The sequence below is a fragment of the Triticum dicoccoides genome, chromosome 6A (genome assembly GCF_002162155.2).
Source record: "Triticum dicoccoides isolate Atlit2015 ecotype Zavitan chromosome 6A, WEW_v2.0, whole genome shotgun sequence".
In the NCBI taxonomy this organism is placed as follows: domain Eukaryota; kingdom Viridiplantae; phylum Streptophyta; class Magnoliopsida; order Poales; family Poaceae; genus Triticum; species Triticum dicoccoides.
In genome coordinates this window covers 73,423,281-73,450,226 of record NC_041390.1, presented here as the reverse complement: position 1 = coordinate 73,450,226, position 26,946 = coordinate 73,423,281, and the positions used below count along the sequence as shown (strand labels likewise).

General features: G+C 41.7%; 1 protein-coding gene and 1 long non-coding RNA gene across 4 annotated transcripts; one reads left to right on the top strand and one right to left on the bottom strand.

The window, feature by feature from the left end:
- Window positions 1-174: 174 nt before the first annotated feature.
- On the bottom strand, window positions 175-12,260 carry LOC119315059 (protein TPR1-like). Of its 3 annotated transcripts, XM_037589728.1 has the most exons (16): window positions 12,042-12,260; window positions 11,836-11,968; window positions 6,180-6,335; window positions 5,920-6,029; window positions 5,727-5,796; window positions 5,546-5,619; window positions 5,350-5,445; window positions 5,175-5,267; window positions 4,787-4,914; window positions 4,458-4,704; window positions 4,213-4,380; window positions 4,038-4,133; window positions 3,758-3,910; window positions 3,295-3,654; window positions 2,486-3,198; window positions 175-643 (listed from the first exon to the last, which is right to left on the bottom strand). In XM_037589728.1, exons 1-16 carry the CDS (start codon window positions 12,207-12,209, stop codon window positions 634-636), a joined length of 2,775 nt encoding a protein of 924 aa, XP_037445625.1. In that variant the 5' UTR covers window positions 12,210-12,260; the 3' UTR covers window positions 175-633. The 3 variants fall into 3 exon arrangements, with proteins under 3 accessions (XP_037445625.1, XP_037445624.1, XP_037445628.1); XM_037589727.1 differs by having other exon boundaries at window positions 2,486-3,654; window positions 12,042-12,258; XM_037589731.1 differs by lacking the exon at window positions 4,038-4,133 and having other exon boundaries at window positions 2,486-3,654.
- Window positions 7,676-11,087, top strand: LOC119315061. Its single transcript, XR_005152574.1, has 2 exons — window positions 7,676-8,029; window positions 10,808-11,087. It is a non-coding gene; the product is annotated as an uncharacterized LOC119315061 (long non-coding RNA).
- Window positions 12,261-26,946: the final 14,686 nt, after the last annotated feature.

Here is a 26,946-nt window from a genome sequence, read left to right as displayed (position 1 = left end):
GACTGTTGCTCTGAGTGACTCTTATGGGAAGGCTGGACCCAAGTGACTGCTAAGTGCAGTTTTGATTTACTTTGCTTGGTGATTAACATGGTATTGTATTGTGATGTAATACTATGTTTCAATCCATCTAATTTTGGCAGAATTGTTATTCATAAAACATGGACTGCAAGTACATATCTAAAACACCATTCATTGATATGAAAAAGAAAAAGCATATTCGGACAGAGTTGTTATTCACAAAGCAATGATCTAAAATTCAACATCCACTTTTCACATAATCACTTGTTGATTCCTTACTAGTCACAACTTAACATAAATGCAAGTTAAGACAGCAGCCAAGGTAATGCCAACACTGCCGGAGGATGCCACTGAAAATCTGATCATCTTATCTCCGCGACTTTGAGCTCTTGTTGCGCATCATCCTTCTTATCATGTTCTTCAACCTCCCCTTCCAGCTCTTCTATCCTCCCATCCCTAAATGCTAGCTTGGCCTCGAGTTGACTCTTATTCTTACATGACTACTGTGCAATCTTCTCCTCTTCGTACACTTGCACATGCAATTCATCTATCAAATGGTGCTGACTGGCTCCCCTCCAACTCTTCTAACTTGAGCTTTGCCCCCTCCATGAAAATTTATTTGGAGCTGAAGAAGATTGCAGAGGTCATCATATATGAATTTATTTGGGACTGTGTATTAAACATGTGTGATGACTTAGAAGACTAAGGATCAAGGTGACCTTCTAATGATACGAGGAAGTTAGTAGAACATGGCAAAAGTGCATCACTGAAGTTTGTATTGAATATGAATAAACATTGCAAGTCTACATGAACAAAAAATTCCTTGACCGATAAACGATAATTGCTCCATCCCTAAACTACACTAGGTTTTTCTTTACTACTGCTAACTGGGAAAGCAATACAAAAACATTAAGATTTCAGTCAAGAGCCATACTAAATGCAGAACAAATGGAAAACTATCAGAATATGAATGGATTTGCACACACAGGTACATAGACCAGATGCTGGAATAAGTTTACTTTTGATTTCAGAAACTATTTCACTGATCTTGCTCTCATCGACACAGACAATAACTAACAAATTGCTACGGTAGGATAAAAGGGTTTAAAAACAAAGGGAGTATTTATACCATCAAAATGCATGGTTTTATAAATATATAAATGAGCTGACAGGTTGTTTCAGAACGAATCACCGCAAAAGAACAACATATTTAACATGACAGCCACAAACTACTACTTCCAGTGATTCATGTAGTGGTAAATAAAAGGCAGATATCTGGTTACGAGAATATGTACAGCTAAGTGACGGAACTGAATAAAAACAACATCCGGGACTGAAACTAACTACTAACAAAACTGAAACTGAAGCAGAGTAAATGGGGATCATGTTGTACATATCATTCTATAAAGATGTGAGTTGTTTCAACTGAAACTTTTGCAACCCTTTTGTGTATACTGAATGTAGCAGCTACCTCATAATCAAGTCACTATCAGCCGGCAACATGCACCTGATTAGCAACTATGCCATGATAATTGGAGTGCCTAAACCCACATAATCAAGTCCCCTTTTTTTAGACGATATGGAGTTAGCAGCTAATTATACTTTGTGAGTATGTATGTTCGTCATTAGGTGTTAAGAGCTGTAGACAAAAGCATCGGGATAGAGTAGAGTTAATTCAGCATCACAATAGCATTTTTATTATCATTAATTTTATTTTTCAAAAACTCCAACCTGTAAGCTTAAATGCCCTCATATTCCAGTCTGACATGTTTCCATTTCATAGTTGCATTCCACAGTTCATGCATAAACTACCCAAAGATCCAAAGAGAAAGATGTGATTCACACACAAGCACAAACTACCCAAAGTATAAAACGAACTTTCACGGTTCATGCATAAGATGAATCATACCTGACCATGTAAAATCAACAACCACTTGTGTCAAGAAAAAAATAAAATCCACTAAGTGACATTCTTAAAAAAAATAAGTATTAACAATCTCATGCATAAGTTTCAGAATAAAACAATCGCATACATAAGTTCAGCGAAAATGTCTCATAAGCTTGAGGTTCACAGCACAAAGGTAGGCAGTGAAAAATTACACCAAAATTTAAGAAATGGGAAGCTAAAATTTCAGGTTTGCGATAATATTTCAGGACAATGAAGTGGTCAACATGATAACAAGGCTATGCACTTTCAACTCTTATATACACGTTTTGTACTTTTGACATAGTACACCATGTAATATTACACCACTAACACCATCTTAATGCACAAGTGACAAGACATCTTAATGCAAGCATTATCTATGTCGCTAAACTAGTATACTGTAAAAATGGCCTAAAGAATCAATCATATACTAACACCATCCCGCAGCTATACCAAACAGTCAATGAGTAGTGCACCTTGCAAAACTATGTAACCCGAACAAAAGCAATATACAAATCATCCGAAGGCCAAAAGGCAAACCTTGCAGGATTATCCTTGAGCGCAGGGAACATGGGCGGCCAAATCATCTTAAGAGGATGGATATCACCCAATTGCACTTCTTCTTCTGCCATGATATACACTTTACGCAACTGCATGCACTTGACATCTAATTGAAGTGCGCATCGACCCATCTCCAAGAACATAAACTCAGCATAGTCCCCCACATGCTTTATCCGGAGAGGAGCGTAGGACTCATCCTCAACCCTGTAACCTGGAATCCACATATTAGCAACCATCTCACGCAAACAAATGGTGTCCACCAGCAACCAGTTGTCCCCCTTGTGGAGCCAAATGTGAAGCTGAAGCTTCTTTGCATGGATGAGATACACACCAGAAGCATCCTGAGCCCGTGCCAACATGGTATCTCTATCTCCATACTCCACCCCTTGTGGGAGCTGAAACATAGATATGCTCGAGGCAGTCAAATCAAAGACAACAATGTCGCTCTGGGCGCTTGCTATGTAGATTTTATTGTTGGCGAGCACAGCTTTTGGTTCCCGTCGCAGATCAAGGAGCTGGTCTGTGTCCAAGGTAAGATACGTGCGCCACACACCATCACCATGTCGCCACATATGTACGTGCACCGTAGATTTTGTTCTCTGCATGTTAGACACCACCGACACATGCAACAAGGACAAGTCATTGACTTCTTCTACCGAGAAGAGATCATTCATCGTGCCGGAATAGCCATCCTGGATTTCAATGTGTGGGAATGGTGGGACAACAGTCAGGCCTCTCTCAGAACATAATGGACTGTGCGCCCCAACTGTAAATTTGCTACGGTTGACCTGGTCGTACAAGCTGATGAAGACTCTGCCATTCCGGGAGCAGAGAAAGTTGGCCGGCGCGCCGCGGTAGGCGTCCCAACTGTAGCCCAGCAGAGAGCGGACGACGGTAGCAAGCTCTTGGGGCTTATTTAGCAAACTGAAGAAGCGAATAGAAGCCATTTTATGATCTTCCCTGTCCTCGACGTAGAAGCCGAGGAGGCAGGGCGGGTGGCGCTTGCAGAAACGGCAGAGGAAGGCGGGTTCAGAGGCATGATGGTACCAGCGCTTGCAGACAAGGGCAGCACGGACAAGGGTGGTGGGGAAGCCGACGCGGATAATGATCTCCCTGAGGAGGTCATCGTCGTCGAGCACCTTTGATACCTTTCCAGCACATGCAGACATCACATAAGAATTATTCTTGGAGATCAATAAAGGTCTGTGATAAGAAGTACAAACAAACAATCAAGAATAAGATGGGCCGAACCTTGCTGGCTTGGTCAGTTTCTAGCATTGTATCAAGACGAAATTTCTGGGGATTTAGAACTTCCTTCAGATCCCAAGGTTTCCCTTTATCAGACTTTTCTTCTGAAATTCTTCGCTTTTTATCTATGCTTCCAGATGCTGGATCACCGCCATTCTATCATTATCATGATTAAGTTAGATGATGCTTAGATTGTTGTTTATAAGATTTACATAGAGGCATTAACACATATGAAACTAGTCAAAGTCTTTTTTTACTTCTAGATCGGCATGGATCAGCATACCAGTACAGGAGATGGCTTTGCAGGATAGTTTCTGTCTAAGTGATCAGTTCGGCCAATGTTAGGAGAGATGCCCGAGACAACTGGAGCACCTGAGACCTATTAATTTAATAGAAAATTGCTGAAACTATACCCGCAACCTGTCCTGACAATAGAAGGCCGAAAAATATGTGCTTACCTTCACCGTAGAAGCTTCATATGGCGATCTGAACACTTCGGAAGGCAGGTTACCAAAAGACAGTAAAGATTTGAGCCCATCATTATTTGCAATTATCTTAAAGCCACTGTCTACTGTAGTAACAGCAAGAAGATTGCCTTCTTTATTGAATCTTAATCTTGGAAAGCTCTATTAAAATGTACAGAGGTTAGATTGCTACAAATGCAGAAAAAAGGTTGATAATATAATAGGGAACAGACACTAACTGGCAAGGCTCCGCCAGCTTCAATGCAGGCCAGCATGTTGGTGTTATCAACATCCCAAAACTTAATTTGATTATCTTCGCCAGCAGCTAAAATGTGATTCCGAGCTATATCAAACTGCACGACACCCTGTACTACACCAGATGTTTTTTTACGAAATCCAGAATATGACCTCTTGACAGATCCTTCACTTTGGTTCCACTCGACCAAATGTGAGTCTCCCTGTTTGCTTGTTCCGCATGAGAACAACCTTCAAATCGACATCAAGTAAATATTACATCGACAATACATCGAAACGCTTCTAGTGAGCAAAATACCACATCTATGTTTACCTAGTTCCATCGGCACTATAGAGCATTGTAGTACACCATTTTCCTGGAACATCAAAGTCCACCCTAGATCCCACATTGTCATAAAACCATGCCTTCATTTTCCCGTCAAGGGAAAATGAGAAAATAAACTGCAAGGAACACAATAAAACCATGTATCAAATCATGTATCAGTACACCAGATAAAGGCTGATGTGCTTGAAAAAACTATGCACTCATAAATTTCTCCCGGAACACAAAATACAGTCATCGCCCTCATGATGGCTCATACTGCCTCAATTCAAATTATAGTTGAGTAGACTTTTGAAGCATACAGACCAAGGAGCAACCGTCGATATTCATTGCATTCTGAGATGTTAATGCCTAAATACTGTATTCAGACAACACATACCTGAATATCGTCTATGTAATGAGGGCAAATAGAATATACAGGTGCCTCATGCCCTTCAAACGAATATATTTTCTGTCCATGCATATCCCAAACCTACAAAATAGAAAGTAAGTTACAGAGGACCATGCTAGGGGAAAATGAAATAGATGATAACCATTTAAGATGTGTTAGGTACCCTAATAAGCTTGTCATCTCCGCAAGTGACAACACATAGTTGCTTATTTGGCTGGGAGAAAGCTATGTCATTAACTTCTCCAGAATGAGCCTCAATCTGGCATGAAGAATAAATGGGTTAGTAACAAAAGTCAATTCATATAATGAAATATAACATCTATACACTTGAAGTTCGATGAACAATTAGAAGATCATACCTCTACCACTTCACGTGTTTTATTTCGATGCTCGTATACATACAGATGGATCAAATGTTTTGTGAATGCAACACCTATAAAAGCAAAAGAAAGGAAGCTTAGCAACAATGGAGCACAATACGAAGAATTTACCAAGTGCAATACAGAGTTACCGGCTAAAGATTGAAATATTGACACTAACCAATCATGTATCCATCAGGGCTCCATGTAACTTGACTAACGGCCATGGAGGGATCTTTAGCCACGACACGCTTTTCTCATAGAAAATAATTAGTGAGCCACATATATAATATCAAACCATGTAGGTGCTTGCAAACAAGGTACAAGACTACAAGTAAAAGCAACAGGAGCAAATTACATATATAATTTGTTACCTGAAATTGTGCTGAACATGCTTGCATGTTCCAAATTTGGAAGGGCTCTGAGACCAGCCTCTCACGCGTACCGATCTCCCAGATTGTAAATTCACCATTAGCAGATCCAACTATGTGAGCAGTAAACATGACAAGAAAATCAATAAGGGTGTTAAAATCCAAACATTCACCCAAATTACATGAAACACATTTTGTACTTGCAAATTTATGACTGCATCTATATATATTTTTAGATATTAAATTAGCAACCTTGATCATACCTAGTAATAGTGTATGACAAGGATGAAAGTCCATGCTAGTTACATTAGATCCCTGTGATAGCGTGCAAGCTACTTTCGTAGGAATGATATCCAATGACCATGAGGGTTGAGGAACAGGTCCACTGGGACTCAGTTGCTCCATCAAATGCTCAGATTCTGCAATTTGATAGTGTGTTATAGCTGGGTGTTCCCGTCATGGAAACAGATAGAGAAATAATGCAATATAAGTACAGAACTGAGGTCATAAATCACATTGACACATATTAGGCTCCCTTTGGTTCATCGGATAGGAAAAATGCAGGAATAGAAAAAACACGGGAATAGAAAAGGAATCAAGGTCAAAAACAGAGGAATGAAAAACACAGGATTTTTTCCACGTTGGTCATTTGGTTTGCAGAAAAGGAAAAAAAATAAAGGAATCTAACTAAAATTAATAAATTGGCTTAACAACTTTTTTCCATAAACAAACTTGCCTAACAACATAATAAGAACATGTCGTATTTGCTTAATAAATTGACCCATCTAATTCATGTCAACCATATACGGAAGTGGATTGAACCAAAAGCACCAACAACTCACAGGTCCTTTGATATAAAAAGGGAAAAAAATAACTTAGGCACCCACACAAACGGTCAAATACCCCCTAAAAAACGATCAAACACAAATCAGTATCCAACCATGCCACTTCTCTCGTATCCCACGCCGTGAACAGCCCAGTCGCAACGATGAGCGGCTGTGGTTGGCTGGGGTGATGAGTTTGTTTGTCTAATTAATTTGATGAAGCTCGATTTGCCTCGGGCATCCGCAAATTTTAAGAAAAAAAAGAGATGCTAGTAGATGTTTGGAACCCTGTACGATTCTTGTGAAAGCAAAGGAATTTCTTCCCTATCATCCAAAATTCCTACAACGATTCCTATGAACCAAACTGCAGGAAAGGAAATATTCATGTGTGTGTAGTATTCCTGCACTTCTCCTTTGGTTACAGGAAAATCAAAGTTGTCTAAATGAGCCTCCTGTAAATTGCGGTGCAGAGAAGCCTTTGTATTTGTAACCAACTGTTTGTGTTTAGAATGACTTCTAGCAATTGAGGTTTTGTAGTTGGTAGATGGTGTATATAAATTCCAAAAAACACCCATGACATCAACAAAGCGAAGGCATAAAATTATTCTTGCATATATCCATACAATGATAATCAACAAAGAGTTGAGCAAAATTCATTCTGGCACTGCAGTGTAAAGCAAATTTTGTAACCATAGCTCTTGCTTACGACTCAACCTGGGATTGGGGTGGGTTCGTGTAGGGTCCAAATGGTTGGTTTTCGTGTAGTTCTCAAATGGCGCGGGTTCAAACGGGTTCAGCAAGAAAATGATCTGGACTGGAGCGGGTTCAGCGGATAACCGATCTGGTGCGGTGCGAGCCATGCGGCCTGATTTCAAATCACAGCGGCTCATAATGGTTCTGGTCCATGGGCCGAACCCACTAGTTCCTGACAAACAGAAGCGCTCCAACCCTTGGCTCCACTCCCCCGTTCCCCCACCCGAGTCTCTCTCCTCTAGGGTTCCTATGGCCACCACCCTGCGCCGCCGCCGCTGCCACCACCACGCGATGCTGCCACCATTCTCCACCGCCAACGCTGCTTCTCCTCTCCTCTTCTCTCATACTATCCACCCCCTACCTCCTCTTTGCTGCCGGCGACGGCATCTTCTTGGTCGCCATCGTCGTCTTGGTCGTCGGCTTTTTCTCCCACTCCGCTGGCCGCCGGCACTGATGAGCCCACCGGCGACCTCCACCACCGTATTACAACGTTGCCCGTTACCCTACGATGTTGCTCCTCCATGAGACCACGATCGGTAAATCCCCTTCCCCTCCTCCTTTCTTCGCCGGATATGGAATGTTTAGACAAAGACTCTACTGAATTGTAGCATATGGAATATTCAGACATAATGCATATGGAAATGTACGATATCTGAACTAAAGATGGTAACAGCACAAAAGATAAAAGAAATTGTAAGATTGCCCATTTGATAAATAAACCAATCTGGCTGTGTTGTACAGTTGCTACTCGTCTGACTGTGTTGTCGCTAGTTGGAAAAAGAAAGCTTGCAAACACTCACTAGCAATTAGTATGAAGAGAATGCAGGTGTTACTATTATTTGTCCTTTAATTTAATCTTCTTCTTTGGTACTGATGGGGACAATAATGCCTTAGATCTCACCTGCTACCTATCTCTGACTTTTTTCACACCCCTGCCTGTATGTACTTCACAAGTTTCCGTGTGCTATAAATCTATATATAGCCTTGGGTTGATCCCTGCGCTCCATGATTCAGTTTCTACTAGATTAGGTAATCGGTTTAGTGTTATGTGTCTTTGTTCAGTGCTCCATGGTTGGTTGCACTTGGCGGTAGCAATGTAGTAGGCTCCAGGTCAATCAGTTCAGTACTTTAATTGTCTGTTCTTTAGCAAAGTTATGTATCTTTGAGTGGGTAGTAACCAGCACCAGATTTACACATTTAGTTTTATCCAGGACAAGGCAGGCAAGAATTGGATCGTCCAATTGTCTGCTGGTGAGCAATTGGTAAAATGTTTATGTGCTTTTCTGTGGAGATGTGTAGATATTCGAGTTCCATTTGAGGTCATCTTGTATCCTGCTGGTACTATGATGAAATGACTAGTATGATGTTGCTACCATTCTGAAATGCAATTCTTTGACTTTGTATGGTGACGCTATCTTGTATGGGTAGCTTGTGCTTCTGTTGTCCCTAGGAAAATAATGAAATTGCTACTGGCACTAAATTCTGATGCACTTGATCGATCATGTGCTATTAGTTTCATGAGTTTCTAACCATCTTTAGAGACTTCCTTCCTTACTGGAACATGTGGAATGCTCGTATGTGTAGAAATAAAATATAATTTTGTTTGCTATGTCAAGAAAATAATTGTTCTTCTATGCCGAACATATCTCTTCAGCAGATTTGTTGATTGTCAACAGATCTATGCTTACCAACATGTAGTACTACTGACTGTGTACATTGGTAATTTTAAGGTGCCTTTCATTGTGTCCATCGATCTCTGTTTTTGATTATTATTATTTTTGAAAGAGCAACTGTTAAATAAGGAAAAGGGAGATTGGTTCGGATCCTGGCGTGGTGGAGGAGAGACCCGTGACCTTGGTCAGCGATCAGCGCGGGGGCAGGAGCATACATTCTCTTGCAAAGGCTGTTTCAGTCTTTCTATTGTTATTTGCTTGTGAAGATGTCTTTGGAGGTCATTTATTCTTTTCAATATCTAAGTTGCTCCTAGCTGGAAATAGATTGAAGCAGCTCCAAGGGAAGCATACGAAGTCAGGCAACTCCTTAAACTATTATGAGGAGGAGGAGGCCAGGCGACACCGCGGCACATGCAGGAGAGGTGGAGGGTGTGGCATCGGTGCATGTGAAAGGGGAGGAGGAGACTCCAACGCAATGATGCAAGCCCATGTCCTGTCGTGTCCCAATCCATGGATGGCGTAGCTGTCTCAGATCCGATGTTAGTGCAGATGGAACCCCCGTCTCTTCTCGGTGCAAAGAAGCTAACTTACCAAGTCTTGGCAGTGTGTTGGACACTTCCTTTCCCCATGCCTCCCATGCCTACAAGGCTCAGAATTGTTCCCCTTCCGGAGAAACAAGCATAGAACACCATGATCTGGACATATAGCTTAGTCTAGTCACAGTTGACACCATCACAAGAGCAGCTACGTCCATCATCAAGGGCTCATCCTTTGAGGTAGAGATCCGTGTTCCCCAACTTCTTTTGGTTATATTCCTTCATGAACGGCTCGCTCAATTTCTGGTGGAGGGTGTCCAATGCACTCATGCCAGCTCCATGTCCATGACCTCCCACTCTCCCTGCTTGCTTGTTTGCTCGCTTTTTCCCCTCCCACCTATCACGCCGCAAGGAGATGCCTATCACAGTCTGAGGAGGGGTCTAGATCCCTCACATGCACTGCATCAATGCAAACACGAGTATGCATATATGCTCAGTTCTCGCACATGCACATAGTGCAACTCCACGCAGCTCGATCCCATCTATCATCCTCAGCCAACATTAATCAATCCTGCTATGCAACCGGCTCTTCTGTTATGTTTGCTTAGCCCGAACGATACCATGCTCTCCATTACTTTGTTAATGGTTCTTCAACCATCGCACTACTTGGTTGAAATTTGGGTAGGCATATGATAGGTTCTGTGGGCCATTTTATTTTCTCAAGAACCTCAAAGGTGTAGGAGCATTCAATTCCATTAGAAGAAGAGTGTGTGCTTGTTTCTCAAATCGTTGGGACATCCTACAAGTTATTAGTTGAGCATAATTTGAGATGCTTTCTGCCAGATGATTTATGAACACTCAATTTGTTATGTGGCTTTGACCTTTTCTGTTTCGGAATGTAGAAGAAAAAATAAGTCAGTTTGGGATATAAAGCATTTGATCCACATCGCTCGAATGTACTAATATAAATTTAGAGTGCGCTCTACATTTGCCTGCCATTGTACACCTACATGTCTTGCCAATTCGCTTTATTCATTTATATTTATATTTATTTACCTTGCTTCCATCTTATCCTTGTTATGATTTTCCTTTTTACTTGGAACAGAGATGCCATGTGAAGAATAAGCATATCAAGTTTGTTGGGTCGTATCCATGTCAGTGATAACCTAGGGTGCCATCATATAGTTAAGTTGAGTTGTAGTGAGCTACACTTCGTTCACATCTGGTAGCGGAAACTACCTTATGTGGGAGCCCATCACAACAAGCCTTTACTTGTGTGTCTATTAGTTCAAGTTATGCACCTGGAGCAGGTTCTTCTATGTTATTGTTGATATTTGCGATAATTCTTGATGTTTATTTTCTACTCAGAGTAGTTTTTCCTTCTTTCTAATTGTTGAGTTACTGCTGGCCTTTTTATTTCACTACTAGACTACTGACTAGAAATTGAAATATGCCCAGTCAGGTACACGAGGGCGTCTATTTCTTAGAATTAATGAAGGGATATTAAGGTATCTAAGCTATATAGCTGTAACGGGTGTATTGCTTTATCTGAATATTCACTCTGTCTTTCGAGTGGAGCACAAACTAGTTATACTCTGCACTGGACTAACATATGCTCCTGGTATCAGTGGAACACCATTGTTTCATTGTTGTTTGCCATCTGTATAAGTTGAGTAATGTACTTCTGTTGCAGGCCTAATTGTGGTTCCACTTGCTCTGCAGATGGATGCTTGTTATGGCATTTGCAGAACTGGAATATCCAGTTCATCATTGCTAATTCAGTTTCAATGAACCGAAACCCCGTGCAATTGCCGGAAAATTTTAGCACAGAAATGATGCATTTGTTGGATGGAAGGTTTGTAGTGCAAGAAAGATTTTGGCCCTTCTATTTCCATTGAGGAAACCAACATGAGTGCTTACAGAAAAGTAAAGAAACACAGAACGAACAGAATCTGTCTAGCCCAACTCTGTCCCCTAAGGTGAGATAAAAAAATGCTCAGTAAAACTGCAAGCATCCCACGGAGAGGCAATCTGTTGAATCAACATCAGGTAGGGATGCAGGGGGACGCGTCCGCACCTGTCTGCGCAGCCAAAATTGAACAGGGGCGGGGGCGGGAGGAGGGCGACTCTTACCTGGCCGATGACCCGACGCGGAGGGATCGGCGATGGGGTCGAGAGATGGCCACCTCCTCGCACGATTTTTGCGGCAGGATGGAGACGCGCGCGCGGCGTCCCCGCCTTCCGACCGGACACGGGCGCCGACGAGCTAGGGGAGAAGAGAGAAGAGAAAAAATCAGTAGGATATGGAGAAGGAGAGGAAGGCAAGGTGGTGGACTGACCTCGATTCGTGGGTGTCTGCCGGGGACGGGGCCGATTGAGGTCACCGGCGGCGCCGCTCCGCTCCGGCAGCCGCCGCTGTCTTTTTTTGATCTGCTGTGGGGAGACTGCGGACTGAACGAGTGAAGAATTGCCTTTTTGGAGAGAGACAGAGAGAGAGAAAAGTGCATGGGTCCCTATGTAGTAGCGGCCTACCAGCATGTAATATTGGCCCATGCAAGTCCAGCCCATTTGTCAATTGGAGAAAAAAACACTGGCTTTCTATTCTTTTCTCTCTCTTTTCTGCGAGGAAAACTTTCTAATTCATTTGATACGGCTTTTCTATTTAAAAAGAGTCAACCTTTATAAATCCGGAATACGAAAGAATTCAAGTCTTACATGATGTCCTGGTGGTTGCCGAACGACCTCTCGAATTTTTTCAGCAGCATGTACTAGTGTGTAGTCATGTACATATTGTGGAACTTTAGATTGTCCATGCGCCACCTGACTTGAGCATATTTTTGCGGACACTCCCAACATAAAAGAGAAAAGAAAGCCATTAATTATAGTGGTAGCCTATCAATGTAGTACTCCGTCAGTTCAAAAAAGGTTGTCCCAAACTTGTTCCTCAAATGGATGTATCTAGCACTAACTTGGTGCTAGATACATCAATTTGAGGGACAAGTTTTTCCGGACAGAGAAAGTGTATCGTAATACTAGTATTAGAGGCATCAATTCACGGCAACAAATGTATAAGAGGGCTCAAGGGCTACATCTCGAAGCCTCATTCATCACCGGGACCCGCACCCTCTCTTCTTGTGTCACGACTCTTTAAATTCTCTAGTTAATATGATAATATCTACCTCTAAACTACGTGAGAAACACGGTGCCACAATGTTCTCTTCTTGTTTCTCTCTAATGGGAAACCGGTACAAGCTGCATAATTGGGAAACCATTAAGTATATGTTGGAACAATCCTTCACTAGCATTTACTGACCGGTAAAACGGTTCATCTTAATGACGGACTTTACCTCTATGAGGGCATTGTGAATAGAACTTCCTTATATGCACAATGTTCCAACTCCTGGGTAATGACTCTCCTCTTGTCTATGTAATGTTGTAGCACCGAAGAAAAATTTGACGAGCACCTCATATGGTCCTTCATACATCGGAGAGGACTTGTTGCTATCGCTAGCTTCAGTCTTTGTATGAGTTGAAGGATCAGATTGACTTTCCAAAAAAATTCTTTGGGCAACCCATTTCTCATGATGCCCTTGTAGCAATAGCTAGTACCTTGTGGATCGGATGAGAACATGGTCCCTCCATTCTTTGAGGGAATTTAGGTTATCTTTTCACCTTTCAATCACTTTTTCCTCGTCGTACGAGTCTATACGAGATGAGCCAACTCTTGTTTAGCAAGGCAGCATGGCTCTAGCAGCATATACCACAAACAAGGAGTGTCCCCAAGGGATGTGTCTATAGTTTTCTCCTTCCCACGGGATTGTTGGTAGCTTTGTGAGATGCATTTTCTCCTTAGCATAAAAGCGCCTCTTCAAACCAGATAGCATGTGTCCATTATCCTAGTTAACTTGCATATTGCTCTCAGGGCGCACAATGGAGGCAAATCACATCTAGGTCCCCAATTTGTTGCAGATGTCGTGAAAAGCTCTAATGAAAATTTGGGTATCATTGGCAGTGGTGGTCCTTTTAGGAACACCAAAACGAGTCATCGCATTCTTGTGGGTGAAGCACACTATGGCCATAGTCATCAAGTTGATGTTGGGTTCAGCGTAAATCCATTTAGTGAATGTATTCACCACCGATAGAAGAAAATTATGCCCTCGGGTGGTGTCGAAAAGGCTACCAGATGATCAAGCCCCTAGGCCATGAAGGTCCATCATAAGGGTATCTCTAGTGCTTTGGCGAGTTAGTATTTTCGGCTGTGATATTGGCACGCATTACATTTTCACAAGTTCTCTCTCGTCAAGGAGGAATGTAGACCAACAGAACACTTAGTTAAAGGTCTTTTTGACCAGATTTAGAAGTAAGATTGTGCCCTTCATACGCCTACATGTAACTATTTGAGTAGATCTCAACCCTGGACTTGGGGGGTGCACCGCATAAGCACTCCTCAACCCCTTACGATAGAGGGTGTCATCCGTTAGGAATTTTTTGGCACATCGAGAAGTATATTTGGAAAGCATAGAGCCCTAGGACGGAACTCGATTATGAGTCCCAGTGACACCTTTGGCGTGTTAATCCTTAGTGACAACCCATGTCATTTATAGATCTCAATGGCCCCAACATCTTCATCTACATCACTAACTTGTTGTATTGATGGCTTTAGGGGCTTCTCAACAAAGACCACAAAACTCATGGAGATCAAGAGGAAGCTAGTTAGGCGAGTTCATCGTCCCGTGATTTTCCACGTGCATGCATTTTTCCTTTTTGAAGAAAATATGCATCAAACTTTTGCTTGACAGTGAAAATGGTCAAAGTATTTGTAGAAAATGCTAAAGGAAATATACCCTAGAGGCAATAATAAAGTTGTTATTTATATTTCCTTATATCATGATAAATGTTTATTATTCATGCTAGAATTGTATTAACCAGAAACTTAGTACATGTGTGAATACATAGACAAACAGAGTGTCACTAGTATGCCTCTACTTGACTAGCTTGTTAATCAAAGATGGTTAAGTTTCCTAGCCATAGACATGAGTTGTCATTTGATGAACGGGATCACATCATTAGAGAATGATGTGATTGACTTGACCCATCCGTTAGCTTAGCACGATGATCGTTTAGTTTGTTGCTATTGCTTTCTTCATAACTTATACATGTTCCTATGACTATGAGATTATGCAACTCCCGAATACCGGAGGAACACTTAGTGTGCTATCAAATGTCACAACGTAATTGGTTGACTATAAAGATGCTCTACAGGTGTCTCCGATGGTGTTTGTTGAGTTGGCATAGATCGAGATTAGGATTTGTCACTCCGTGTATCGGAGAGGTATCTCTGGGGCCTCTCGGTAATGCACATCACTATAAGCCTTGCAAGCAATGTGACTAATGAGTTAATTATGGGATGTTGCATTACGGAATGAGTAAAGAGACTTGCCGGTAACGAGATTGAACTAGGTATTGAGATACATCGAATCTCGGGTCAGTAACATACCGATAACAAAGGGAACAACGTATGTTGTTATGCGGTTTGACCGATAAAGATCTTCATAGAATATGTAGGAAACCAATATGAGCATCCAGGTTCCGCTATTGATTATTGATCGAAAGTGAGTCTCGGTCATTTCTATATAGTTCTCGAACCATAGGGTCCGCACGGTTAACGTTCGGTGATGATCGGTATTATGAGTTTATGTGTTTTCATGTACCGAAGGTAGTTCGGAGTCCCGGATATGATCACGGACATGACGAGGAGTCTCGAAATGGTTGAGACATAAGATTGATATATTGGAAGGCTATGTTTGGACATCGGAATGGTTCCGGGTGAGTTCTAGCATTTACCGGAGTACCGGGGAGTTACCGGAACCCCCCGGGGAGTCAATGGACCTTATTGGGCCTTAGTCGGAGAGAGGAGGAGGCGGCCAAGGTGGAGGGTGCGCCCCCCCAAGCCCAATCCGAATTGGGTGGGGGGCGGCCCCCTCTTTCCTTCCCTCTCTCTCCCCCTTCCTTCCTCTCCTACTCCAACTAGGGAAGGGGAAATCCTACTCCCACCGGGAGTAGGACTCCCCCATTGGGCGCGCCATGAGAGGGCCGGCCCTCCCTCCTCCACTCCTTTATATACGGGGGAGTGGCACCCCATAGACACACAAGTTGATTGTTTAGCCATGTGCGGTGCCCCCCTCCACAGATTTCCACCTTGGTCATATCGTTGTAGTTCTTAGGCGAAGCCCTGCATCGGTAACTTCATCATCACCGTCATCACGCTGTCATGCTAATGAAACTCTCCCTCGACCTCAGCTGGATCTAGAGTTCGTGGGACGTCACCGAGCTGAACATGTGCAGATCGCGGAGGTGCCGTACTTTCGGTGCTAGGATCGGTCGGATCGTGAAGACGTACGACTACATCAACCGCATTGTCATAACGCTTCCGCTTACGGTCTACGAGGGTACGTGGACAACACTCTCCCCTCTCGTTGTTATGCATCACCTAGATGGATCTTGCGTGTGCGTAGGAATTTTTTTGAAATTACTGTGTTCCCCAACAGTGGTATCAGAACTAGGTCTATGCGTAGATGTTATATGCATGAGTAGAACAGAAAGGAGTTGTGGGCGTGGGTATATAAACATTGCTTGCCATCACTAGTTGATTCTTGATTCAGCGGTATTTTTGGATGAAGCGGCTCAGACCGATATTACGCGTACGCTTACGCAAGACTGGATCTACCAGCGTGCTTCTCACACAGGTGGCTAGTGGGTGTCTGTTTCTCCAACTTTGGTTGAATCGGTTTCAATGAACATGGTTCTTTCTGAAGATGAAAAATCAATCACTATACTACATTGTGGTTTGATGCGTAGGTAAGAATGGTTCTTGCTAGAAGCCCGTAGCAGCCACGTAAAACTTGCAACAACAAAGTAGAGGACGTCTAACTTGTTTTTGTAGGGCATGTTGTGATGTGATATGGTTAAGACATGATTATATAAATTGTTGTATGAGATGATCATGTTTTGTAACACTGTTATCGGCAACTGACAGGAGCCATATGGTTGTTGCATATTGTATGAAATGCAATCGCCATGTAATTGCTTTACTTTATCACTAAGCGGTAGCGATAGTCATAGAAGCAATAGTTGGCGAGACGACAATGATGCTACGATGGAGATCAAGGTGTCAAGCCGGTGACGATGGTGACCATGACGGTGCTTTGGAGATGGAGATCAAAGGCACAAGATGATGATGGCCATATCATATCTCCTATATTGATTGCATCTGGTGTTTATCCTTTATGCATCTTATTTTGCTTAGTATGGCGGTAGCATTATAAGATGATCTCTCACTAAATTTCAAGGTACAAGTGTTCTCCCTGAGTATGCATCGTTGCTACAGTTCGTCGTGTCGAGACACCACGTGATGATCGGGTGTGATAAGCTCTACGTTCACATACAACGGGTGCAAGCCAGTTTTACACAAGCAGAATACTCGGGTTAAACTTGATGATCCTAGCATATGCAGATATGGCCTCGGAACACTAAGACCAAAAGATCGAGCATGAATCATATAGTAGATATGATCAACATAGTGATGTTCACCATTGAAAACTAGTCCATCTCACGTGATGATCGGACATGGTTTAGTTGATATGGATCACATGATCACTTAGATGATTAGCGGGATGTCTATCTAAGTGGAAGTTCTTAAGTAATATGATTAATTAAACTTTAATTTATCATGAACTTAGTACCTGCTAGTATTTTGCATGTCTATGTTGTTGTAGATAAATTGCCCGTGTTGTTGTTCCGTTGAATTTTAATGCGTTCCTAGGGAAAGCTAAGTTGAAAGATGATGATAGCAATTACACGGACTGGGTCCGTAACTTGAGGATTATCCTCATTGCTGCACAGAAGAATTACGTCCTGGAAGCACCGCTAGGTGCCAAACCCGCTGCATGAGCAACGCCAGATGTTATGAACACCTGGAAGAGCAAAGCTGATGACTACTCGATAGTTCAGTGTGTCATGCTTTACGGCTTAGAACCGGGACTTCAACGACGTTTTGAACATCATGGAGCATATGAGATGTTCCAGGAGTTGAAGTTAATATTTCAAGCAAATGCCCGGATTGAGAGATATGAAGTCTCCAATAAGTTCTACAGCTGCAAGATGGAGGAGAATAGTTCTGTCAGTGAACATATACTCAGAATGTCTGGGTACCACAACCACTTGACCCAGCTGGGAGTTAATCTTCCTGATGATAGTGTCATTGACAGAGTTCTTCAATCACTGCCACCAAGCTAACGATTGAAGAACTTTGTCAATGACACTATCATCAGGAAGATTAACTCCGAGCTGAGTCAAGTGGTTGTGGTACCCAGACATTCTGAGTATATGTTCACTAACATAACTATTCTCCTCCATCTTGCAGCTGTAGAACTTATTGGAGACTTCATATGCATTTTCTTGAAATATTAACTTCAACTCCTGGAACATCTCATATGCTCCATGACGTTCAAAACGTCGTTGAAGTCCCGGTTCTAAGCCGTAAAGCATGGCACACTGAACTATCGAGTAGTCATCAGCTTTGCTCTGCCAGGTGTTCACAACATCTCGCGTTGCTCCTGCAGCGGGTTTTTCACCTAGCCGTGCTTCCAGGACACAATTCTTCTGTGCAGCAATAAGGGTAATCCTCAAGTTACGGACCCATTCCGTGTAGTTGCTACCATCATATTTTAACTTAGCTTTCTCTAGGAACGCATTAAAATTCAATGAAACAACAGCACGAGCCATCTATCTACAACAACATAGACATGCAAAATACTATCAGGTACTAAGTTCATGATAAATTAAAGTTCAATTAATCAAATTACTTTAAGAACTCCCACTTAGATAGACATCTCTCTAATCATCTAAGTGATCACGTGATCCATATCAACTAAACCATATCGGATCATCACGTGAGATGGAGTAGTTTTCAATGGTGAACATCACTATGTTGATCATATCTACTATATGATTCACCTCGACCTTTCAGTCTCAGTGTTCCGTGGCCATATCTGCATATGCTAGGCTCGTCAAGTTTAACCCGAGTACTCTGCTTGTGCAAAACTGGCTTGCACCCGTTGTATGTGAACGTAGAGCTTATCACACCCGATCATCACATGGTGTCTCGAAACGACGAACTGTAGCAACGATGCATACTCAGGGAGAACACTTGTACCTTGAAATTTAGTGAGAGATCATCTTATAGTGCTACCGTCGTACTAAGCAAAATAAGATGCATAAAGGATAAACATCAGATGCAATCAATATAGGTGATATGATATGGTCATCATCATCTTGTGCCTTTGATCTCCATCTCCAAAGCACCGTTATGATCACCATCGTCACCCGCTTGACACCTTGATCTCCATCGAAGCATCGTTGTTGTCTCACCAACTATTGCTTCTACGACTATCGCTACCTCTTAGTGATAAAGTAAAGCAATTACATGGCGATTGCATTTCATACAATAAAGCGACAACCATATGGCTCCTGCCAGTTGCCGATAACTGTGTTACAAAACATGATCATCTCATACAATAAAATTTAGCATCATGTCTTGACCATATCACATCACAACATGCCATGCAAAAACAAGTTACACGTCCTCTACTTTGTTGTTGCAAGTTTTACGTGGCTGCTACGGGCTAAGCAAGAACCGTTCTTACCTACGCATCAAAAACCACAACGCGGTATAGTGATTGCTTTTTGATCTTCAGAAAGTACCCTGTTCATTGAATCCGATTCAACTAAAGTTGGAGAAATTGACACCCACCAGCCACCTGTGTGCGAAGAACGTCGGTAGAACCAGTCTCGTGTAAGCATACGCGTAATGCCGGTCTGGGCCGCTTCATCCAACAATACTGCCGAATCAAGAATCAACTAGTGATGGCAAGCAATATGTATATACCCACGCCCACAACTCCTCTATGTTCTACTCGTGCATATAACATCTATGCATAAACCTGGCTCTGATACCAGTGTTGGGGAACGCAGTAATTTCAAAAAAATCCTACGCACACGCAAGATCATGGTGAAGCATAGCAATAAGAGGGAAGAGTGTTGCCCACGTACCCTCGTAGATCGTAAGCGGAAGCGTTATGACAACGCGGTTGATGTAGTCGTACGTCTTCATGATCGATCGATCATAGCATCGAAGGTACGACACCTCCCGCGATCTGCACACGTTCGGCTCGGTGATGTCCCACGAACTCACGATCCAGTAGAGCTTCAAGGGAGAGCTTTGTTAGCACGACGGCGTGATGACAATGATGATGATGCTACCGAAACAGGGCTTCTCCTAAGCACCGTTGCGATATGACCAAGGTGGATTATGGTGGAGGGGGGCACCGCACACGGCTGGAAACAATCAACTTGTGTGTTCTAGGGTGCCCCCTGCCCCCCTTTATAAAGGAGAAAGGGGGAGGCCGGCCGTCCTAGAGGCGCGCCAAGGAGAGGGGAGTCCTCCTCCTAGTAGGAGTAGGACTCACCTTTTTCTAATCCAACTAGGAAGGGGAAAGGAAGGAGAGGAGAGAGGGAGCAAAGAGGGGGCGCCGCCCCCCCTCCTTGTCCAATTTGGACTCCCAATGGGGGGCGACCAGCCCTAGGCCCTCTCCTCTCTCTCGCACAAGGCCCATGTTGGCCCATTAGTTTTCCCGGGGGTTCCGATAAGCCCCCGGCACTCCGATAAATATCCGGTGACCCCCGGAACTCATCCAGTGTCCGAATATAGTCGTCCAATATATCAATATTTATGTCTCAACCATTTCAAGACTCCTCGTCATGTCCGTTATCACATCCGGGACTCCGCACTATCTTCGGTACATCAAAGGACATAAACTCATAATACCGATTGTCACCGAACATTAAGCATGCGGACCCTACGGGTTCGAGAACTATGTAGACATGACCGAGACATGTCTCTGGTCAAGACATGTCTCCGGTCAATAACCAATAGTGTAACCTGGATGCTCATATTGGTTCCTACATATTCTACGAAGATCTTTATTGGTCAAACCGCATAACAACATATGTTGTTCCCTTTGTCATCGGTATGTTACTTGCCCGAGATTCGATCGCCGGTATCTCAATACCTAGTTCAATCTCGTTACCGGCAAGTCTCTTTACTCGTTCTGTAATGCATCATACCACAACTAACTCATTAGTCACATTTCTTGCAAGGCTTATAGTGATGTGCATTGCCGAGAGGGCCCAGAGATACCTCTCCGACAATCGGAGTGACAAATCCTAATCTCGATCTATGCCAACTCAACAAACACCATCAGAGACACCTGTAGAGCACCTTTATAATCACCCAGTTATGTTGTGACGTTTGGTAGCACACAAAGTGTTCCTTCGGTATTCGGGAGTTGCATGATCTCATAGTCATAGGAACATGTATAAGTTATGGAGAAAGCAATAGCAACAAACTAAACGATCATCGTGCTAAGCTAACGGATGGGTCAAGTCAATCACATCATTCTATAATGATGTGATCCCGTTAATCAAATGACAACTCATGTCTATGGTTAGGAAACATAACCATCATTGATTCAACGAGCTAGTCAAGTAGAGGCAAGCTAGTGACACTTTGTTTGTCTATGTATTCACACATGTACTAAGTTTCCGGTTAATACAATTCTAGCATGAATAATAAATATTTATCATGATATAAGGAAATATAAATAACAACTTTATTATTGCCTCCAGGGCATATTTCCTTCAAGTAGGCCAAAGCAAACTGATAATTCAAAGAGACTTGCAAAGATATCAAATCATGCATATAAGAATTAAGAGAAGAATCAAATATTGTTCATAGATAAACTTGATCATAAACCCACAATTCATCGGACCTCGACAAACACACCGCAAAAAGAATTACATCGAATAGATCTCCAAGAACATCGAGGAGAACTTTGTATTGAGATCCAAAAAGAGACAAGAAGCCATCTACCTATTAAATATGGACCCGAAGGTCTGTGGTAAACTACTTACACATCATCGAAGAGGCTATGGTGTTGATGTAGAAGCCCCCCATGATCGAATCCTCCTCTGGCAGATCGCCGGAAAAGGTCCCCAGATGGGATCTCATGGGTACAGAAGGTTGCGGCGGTGGAAAAGTGGTTTTGTGGCTCCCCTTGATGTTTTTAGGGTATAAGAGTATATATAGGCGAAAGAAGTAGGTCGGTGGAGCTACAAGGGGCCCACGAGGGTCGGGGCACACCGCCCTACCTCGTGGCCGCCTCGTTGCTTCCTTGACCTCCACTCCAAGTCTCCTGAATTGTGTTTGTTCCAAAAAAGATCCTCGCGAAGGTTTCATTCCGTTTGATATTCCTTTTCTGCGAAACACTGAAATAGGAAAAAACAACAATTTGCACTAGGCCTTCGGTTAATAGGTTAGTCCCAAAAATAATATAAAAGTGCATAATAAAGCCCATTAAACATCCAAAACAGATAATATAATAGCATGGAACAATAAAAAATTATATATATGTTGGAGACGTATCAAGCATCCCCAAGCTTAATTCCTGCTTGTCCTCGAGTAGGTAAATGATAAAAACAGAACTTTTGATGTGGAATGCTACCTAAAATAATTTTCAATGTAATTCTCTTTATTGCTGCATGAATGTTTAGATCCAAAAGATTCTAGACAGAAGTTTAATATTGACATAAAAATAATAATACTTCAAGCATGCTAACCAAGCAATTATGTCTTATCAAAATAACATAGCCAAAAAAGCTCATCCCTACAAAATCATATAGTATGGCCATGCTTCATTTTAGTCACACAAAATGCTCCCATCATGCACAACCCTGATGACAAGCCAAGCAATTGTTTCATACTTAGCCTTTTCAAACTCTTTCAACTTTCACGCAATATATGAGCGCGAGCCATGGACATAGCACTATGGGTGGAATAGAATATGATGATGGAGGTTGTGTGAGAAGACAAAAAGGGAGAAAGTCTCACATTGACGCGGCTAATCAACGGGCTATGGAGATGCCCATCAATTGATGTCAATGCAAGGAGTAGGGATTGCCATGCAATGGATGCACTAGAGCTATAAATATATGAAAGCTCAACAAAAGAAACTAAGTGGGTGTGCATCCAACTTTCTTGCTCACGAAGACCTAGGGCATTTTGAGGAAGCCCATCATTGGAATATACAAGCCAAGTTCTATAATGAAAAATTCCCACTAGTATATGAAAGTGACAACATAAGAGACTCTCTATCATGAAGATCATGGTGCTACTTTGAAGCACAAGTGTGGAAAAGGATAGTAACATTGCCCCTTCTCTCTTTTTCTCTCATTTTTTTCTTTTCTTTACTTTTTTTATTTGGGCCTTTTTTCTTTTTTATGGCCTCTTTTTTTTTCGCCCGGATTCTCATCCTGACTTGTGAGGGAATCATAGTCTCCATCATCCTTTCCTCCCATGGGACAATGCTCTAATAATGAAAATCATCACACTTTTATTTACTTACAACTCAAGAATTACAACTCGATACTTAGAACAAAATATGACTCTATGTGAATGCCTCCGGCGGTGTACCGGGATGTCCAATGAATCTAGAGTGACATGTATGAAAGAATTATGAAGGTGGCTTTGCCACAAATACGATGTCAACTACATGATCATGCAAAGCAATATGACAATGATGGAGCGTGTCATAATAAACGGAATGGTGGAAAGTTGCATGGCAATATATCTCAGAATGGCTATGGAAATGCCATAATAGGTAGGTATGGTGGCTGTTTTGAGGAAGATATAAGGAGGCTTATGTGTGATAGAGCGTATCATATCACGGGGTTTGGATGCACCAACGAAGTTTGCACCAACTCTCGAGGTGAGAAAGGGCAATGCACGGTACTGAGGAGGCTAGCAATGATGGAAGGGTGAGAGTGCGTATAATCCATGGACTCAACATTAGTCATAAAGAACTCACATACTTATTGCAAAAATCTAAAAGTAATCAAAACCAAGCACTACACGCATGCTCCTAGGGGGATATATTGGTAGGAAAAGACCATCGCTCGTCCCCAACCACCACTCATAAGGAAAGCAATCAAAGAACACATCATGCTTCAAATTTGTCACACAACGTTTACCATACGTGCATGCTACGGGACTTGCCAACTTCAACACAAGTATTTCTCGATTCCACAATTACTAAACTAGCATGACTCTAATATTACCACATATATATCTCAAAACAACTATCAAGTATCAAACTTCTCATAATATTTAATGCACTCTATATGAAAGTTTTTATTATACCCATCCTGGATGCCTATCATATTAGGACTAATTTTATAGCCAAAGCAAATTACCATGCTGTTCTAAAAGACTCTCAAAATAATTTAAAGTGAAGCATGAGAGATCAATAATTTCTATAAAATAAAACCAACACCGTGCTCTAAAAAGATATAAGTAAAGCACTAGAGCAAAATTTCTCTAGCTCAAAAGATATAAGTGAAGCACATAGAGTATTCTAATAAATTCTGATTCATGTGTGTCTCTCCAAAAGGTGTGTACATCAAGGATGATTGTGGTAAACTAAAAAGCAAAGACTCAAATCATACAAGATGCTCCTAGCAAAACACATATCATGAGGTAAATAAAAGTATAGCCTCAAGTAAAGTTACCGATAGATGAAGACGAAAGAGGGGATGCCTTCTGGGGCATCCCCAATTTTAGGTTTTGGTTGTCCTTGGATTTTACCTTGGGTTTCCTTGGGAATCCCCAAGTTTAGGCTCTTGCAACTCCTTGTTCCAAAATCCATCAAATCTTTACCCCAAAACTTGAAAACTTCACAACACAAAACTCAACAGAAAATCTCATGAGCTCCGTTAGTATAAGAAAACAAACCACCACTTTAATTTACTGTAATTAACTCATTATTTATTTATATTTGTGTTAAACCTACTGTATTACAACTTCTCTATGGTCCATACCCCCCGATACTAGCCATAGATTCATCAAAATAAGTAAACAACACACGAAAAACAGAATCTGTCAAAAACAGAACGGTCTGTAGTAATCTGGAAGTTTTGAATACTTATGTAACTCCAAAAATCCTGAGAAATTAGGAAATCCTAAATAATTTGTATATTGATCTACTTTAGTTGGAATTGGTATTTTATCGCTCCCTGGTAAAAAATGAAAATTATTCTCGTGAGCGCATACTTTCTGTTTTTTCAGCAAGATCAAATAACAATCACCCAAGAAGATCCTAAAGGCTTTACTTGTCACAAACACAATCATAACAGAGGATAGATGATTTATTTATTACTAAACAAGAACAAAAATCAAGGAATAAAAATAAAATTGGGTTGCCTCCCAACAAGCGCTATCGTTTAACGCCCCTAGCTAGGCATAAAAACAAGAATAGATCTAGGTATTGCCATCTTTGGTAGGCAATTCTTCAATTGAACACTTATAACCCTTAGGAGGTTCTTTGTTTTTGCAAATTATCAAACTCCTAGGTATGAAATCAAGAAATTCATTTGTAGCAATAGGTTCCTTAATGATATCTAAAAAGTTGGGGTGAACACTTATTGATTTGAGACCTTCATTTTTCTTACTAGAAGATTCACCCTTATTTTTACGAACATAGATAAATTTGGCAAATTTGGTAGGAGGAGGATTTGAGGTGTTTTTAACGGCAGAAAAAGCGGACCCCAAATTGGTAATAATTTCTTCAAGTTTATCAATTCTAGTGGAATCTTGATCTATCTTTTCATTGACTATGGGTTCCTTTTCCTTAAGATTTTTCAGAGTAACTACTACCTTAGATCCATATTGAGTAATTTGGTTGTGGGTCTTTTTATCCAAATTTTCAATTACCTCTACAGTGGCAATTTTATTTTCAATAATATCAAGCCTTTGCATCACATGTTCCAAAGTTAAAATAGTTCCATTGACCAAAATAGGTGGTGGGCCTAACAAATCTATCATAGCATTATAAGAATCAAAAGTATGGCTTCCCAAGAAATTCCCTCCGGTGATGGTGTCAAGAACATATCTATACCAAGGAGTGATGCCTACGTAAAAATTGCGAGGAAGGACGAAAGTAGATTGCTTTTTGATAGATCTATTTTGAGCGTTGCAAATTCTATACCAAGCATCTTTTAGGTTTTCTCCCTCCCTTTGTTTAAAATTAAGAACTTCATTATCGGGAGTGTTAACAATGATAGGAGAGCTAGCCATAAGGACAAATAAACGACCTAACACACGGACACACAAGAGGCAAGCGAAAAGAGGCAAACGGAAAAAGGGTGAACCAAAAAGAGGCGAATAAAACGGCAAGGGTGAAGTGGGGGAGAGGAAAACGAGAGGCGAATGGCAAATAATGTAATGCGAGCGATAAGAGTTTGTGATGGGTACTTGGTATGTCTTGACTTGAGTGTAGATCTCCCCGGCAACGGCGCCAGAAATCCATCTTGCTACCTCTTGAGCATGCGTTGGTTTTCCCTTCAAGAGGAAATGGTGATGCAGCAAAGTAGCATAAGTATTTCCCTCAGTTTTTGAGAACCACGGTATCAATCCAGTAGGAGACAACACGCAAGTTGCCTAGTACCTGCACAAACAAACAAGAACATTGCAACCAACATGATAAAGGGGTTGTCAATCCCTTCGCGGTCACTTACGAAAGTGAGATATGATAAAGATAATAAGATAAATATTTTTGGTATTTCTGTTGTATAGATTGGAAAATAAAGATTGCAAAATAAACGGCGACAGAAATGGCTAGTTGACGGGAAACTAATATGATGTAAAGTAGGCCCGGGGCCATAGGTTTCACTAGTGGCTTCTCTCAAGATAACATAAATTACGGTGGGTGAACAAATTACTACTGAGCAATTGATAGAAAAGCGCATAGTTATGAGAATATCTAGGCATGATCATAAACATAGGCATCACGTCTGTGTCAAGTAGACCGAAACGATTCTGCATCTACTACTATTAATCCACACATCGGTCGCTATCTAGCATGCATCTAGAGTATTAAGTTCATAAGAACAGAGTAACGCATTAGGCAAGATGACATGATGTAGAGGGATAAACTCAAGCAATATGATATAAACCCCATCTTTTTATCCTCGACGGCAACAATACAATACGTGCCTAGCTGCCCCTGCTGTCATTGGGAAAGGACACCGCAAGATTGAACCCAAAGCTAAGCACTTCTCCCATTGCAAGAAAGA

Excerpts from the sequence above, each read along its gene's own strand:
- LOC119315059 (XM_037589727.1), bottom strand. The coding sequence starts at position 12,209 with ATGCACTTTTCTCTCTCTCTGTCTCTCTCCAAAAAGGCAATTCTTCAC. Across the intron at positions 4,134-4,212 it reads ATGAAGCTTCTACGGTGAAG|GTCTCAGGTGCTCCAGTTGT; the intron begins GTAAGCACATAT and ends TTAAATTAATAG. Across the intron at positions 3,911-4,037 it reads CAAAGCCATCTCCTGTACTG|AATGGCGGTGATCCAGCATC; the intron begins GTATGCTGATCC and ends TGATAATGATAG.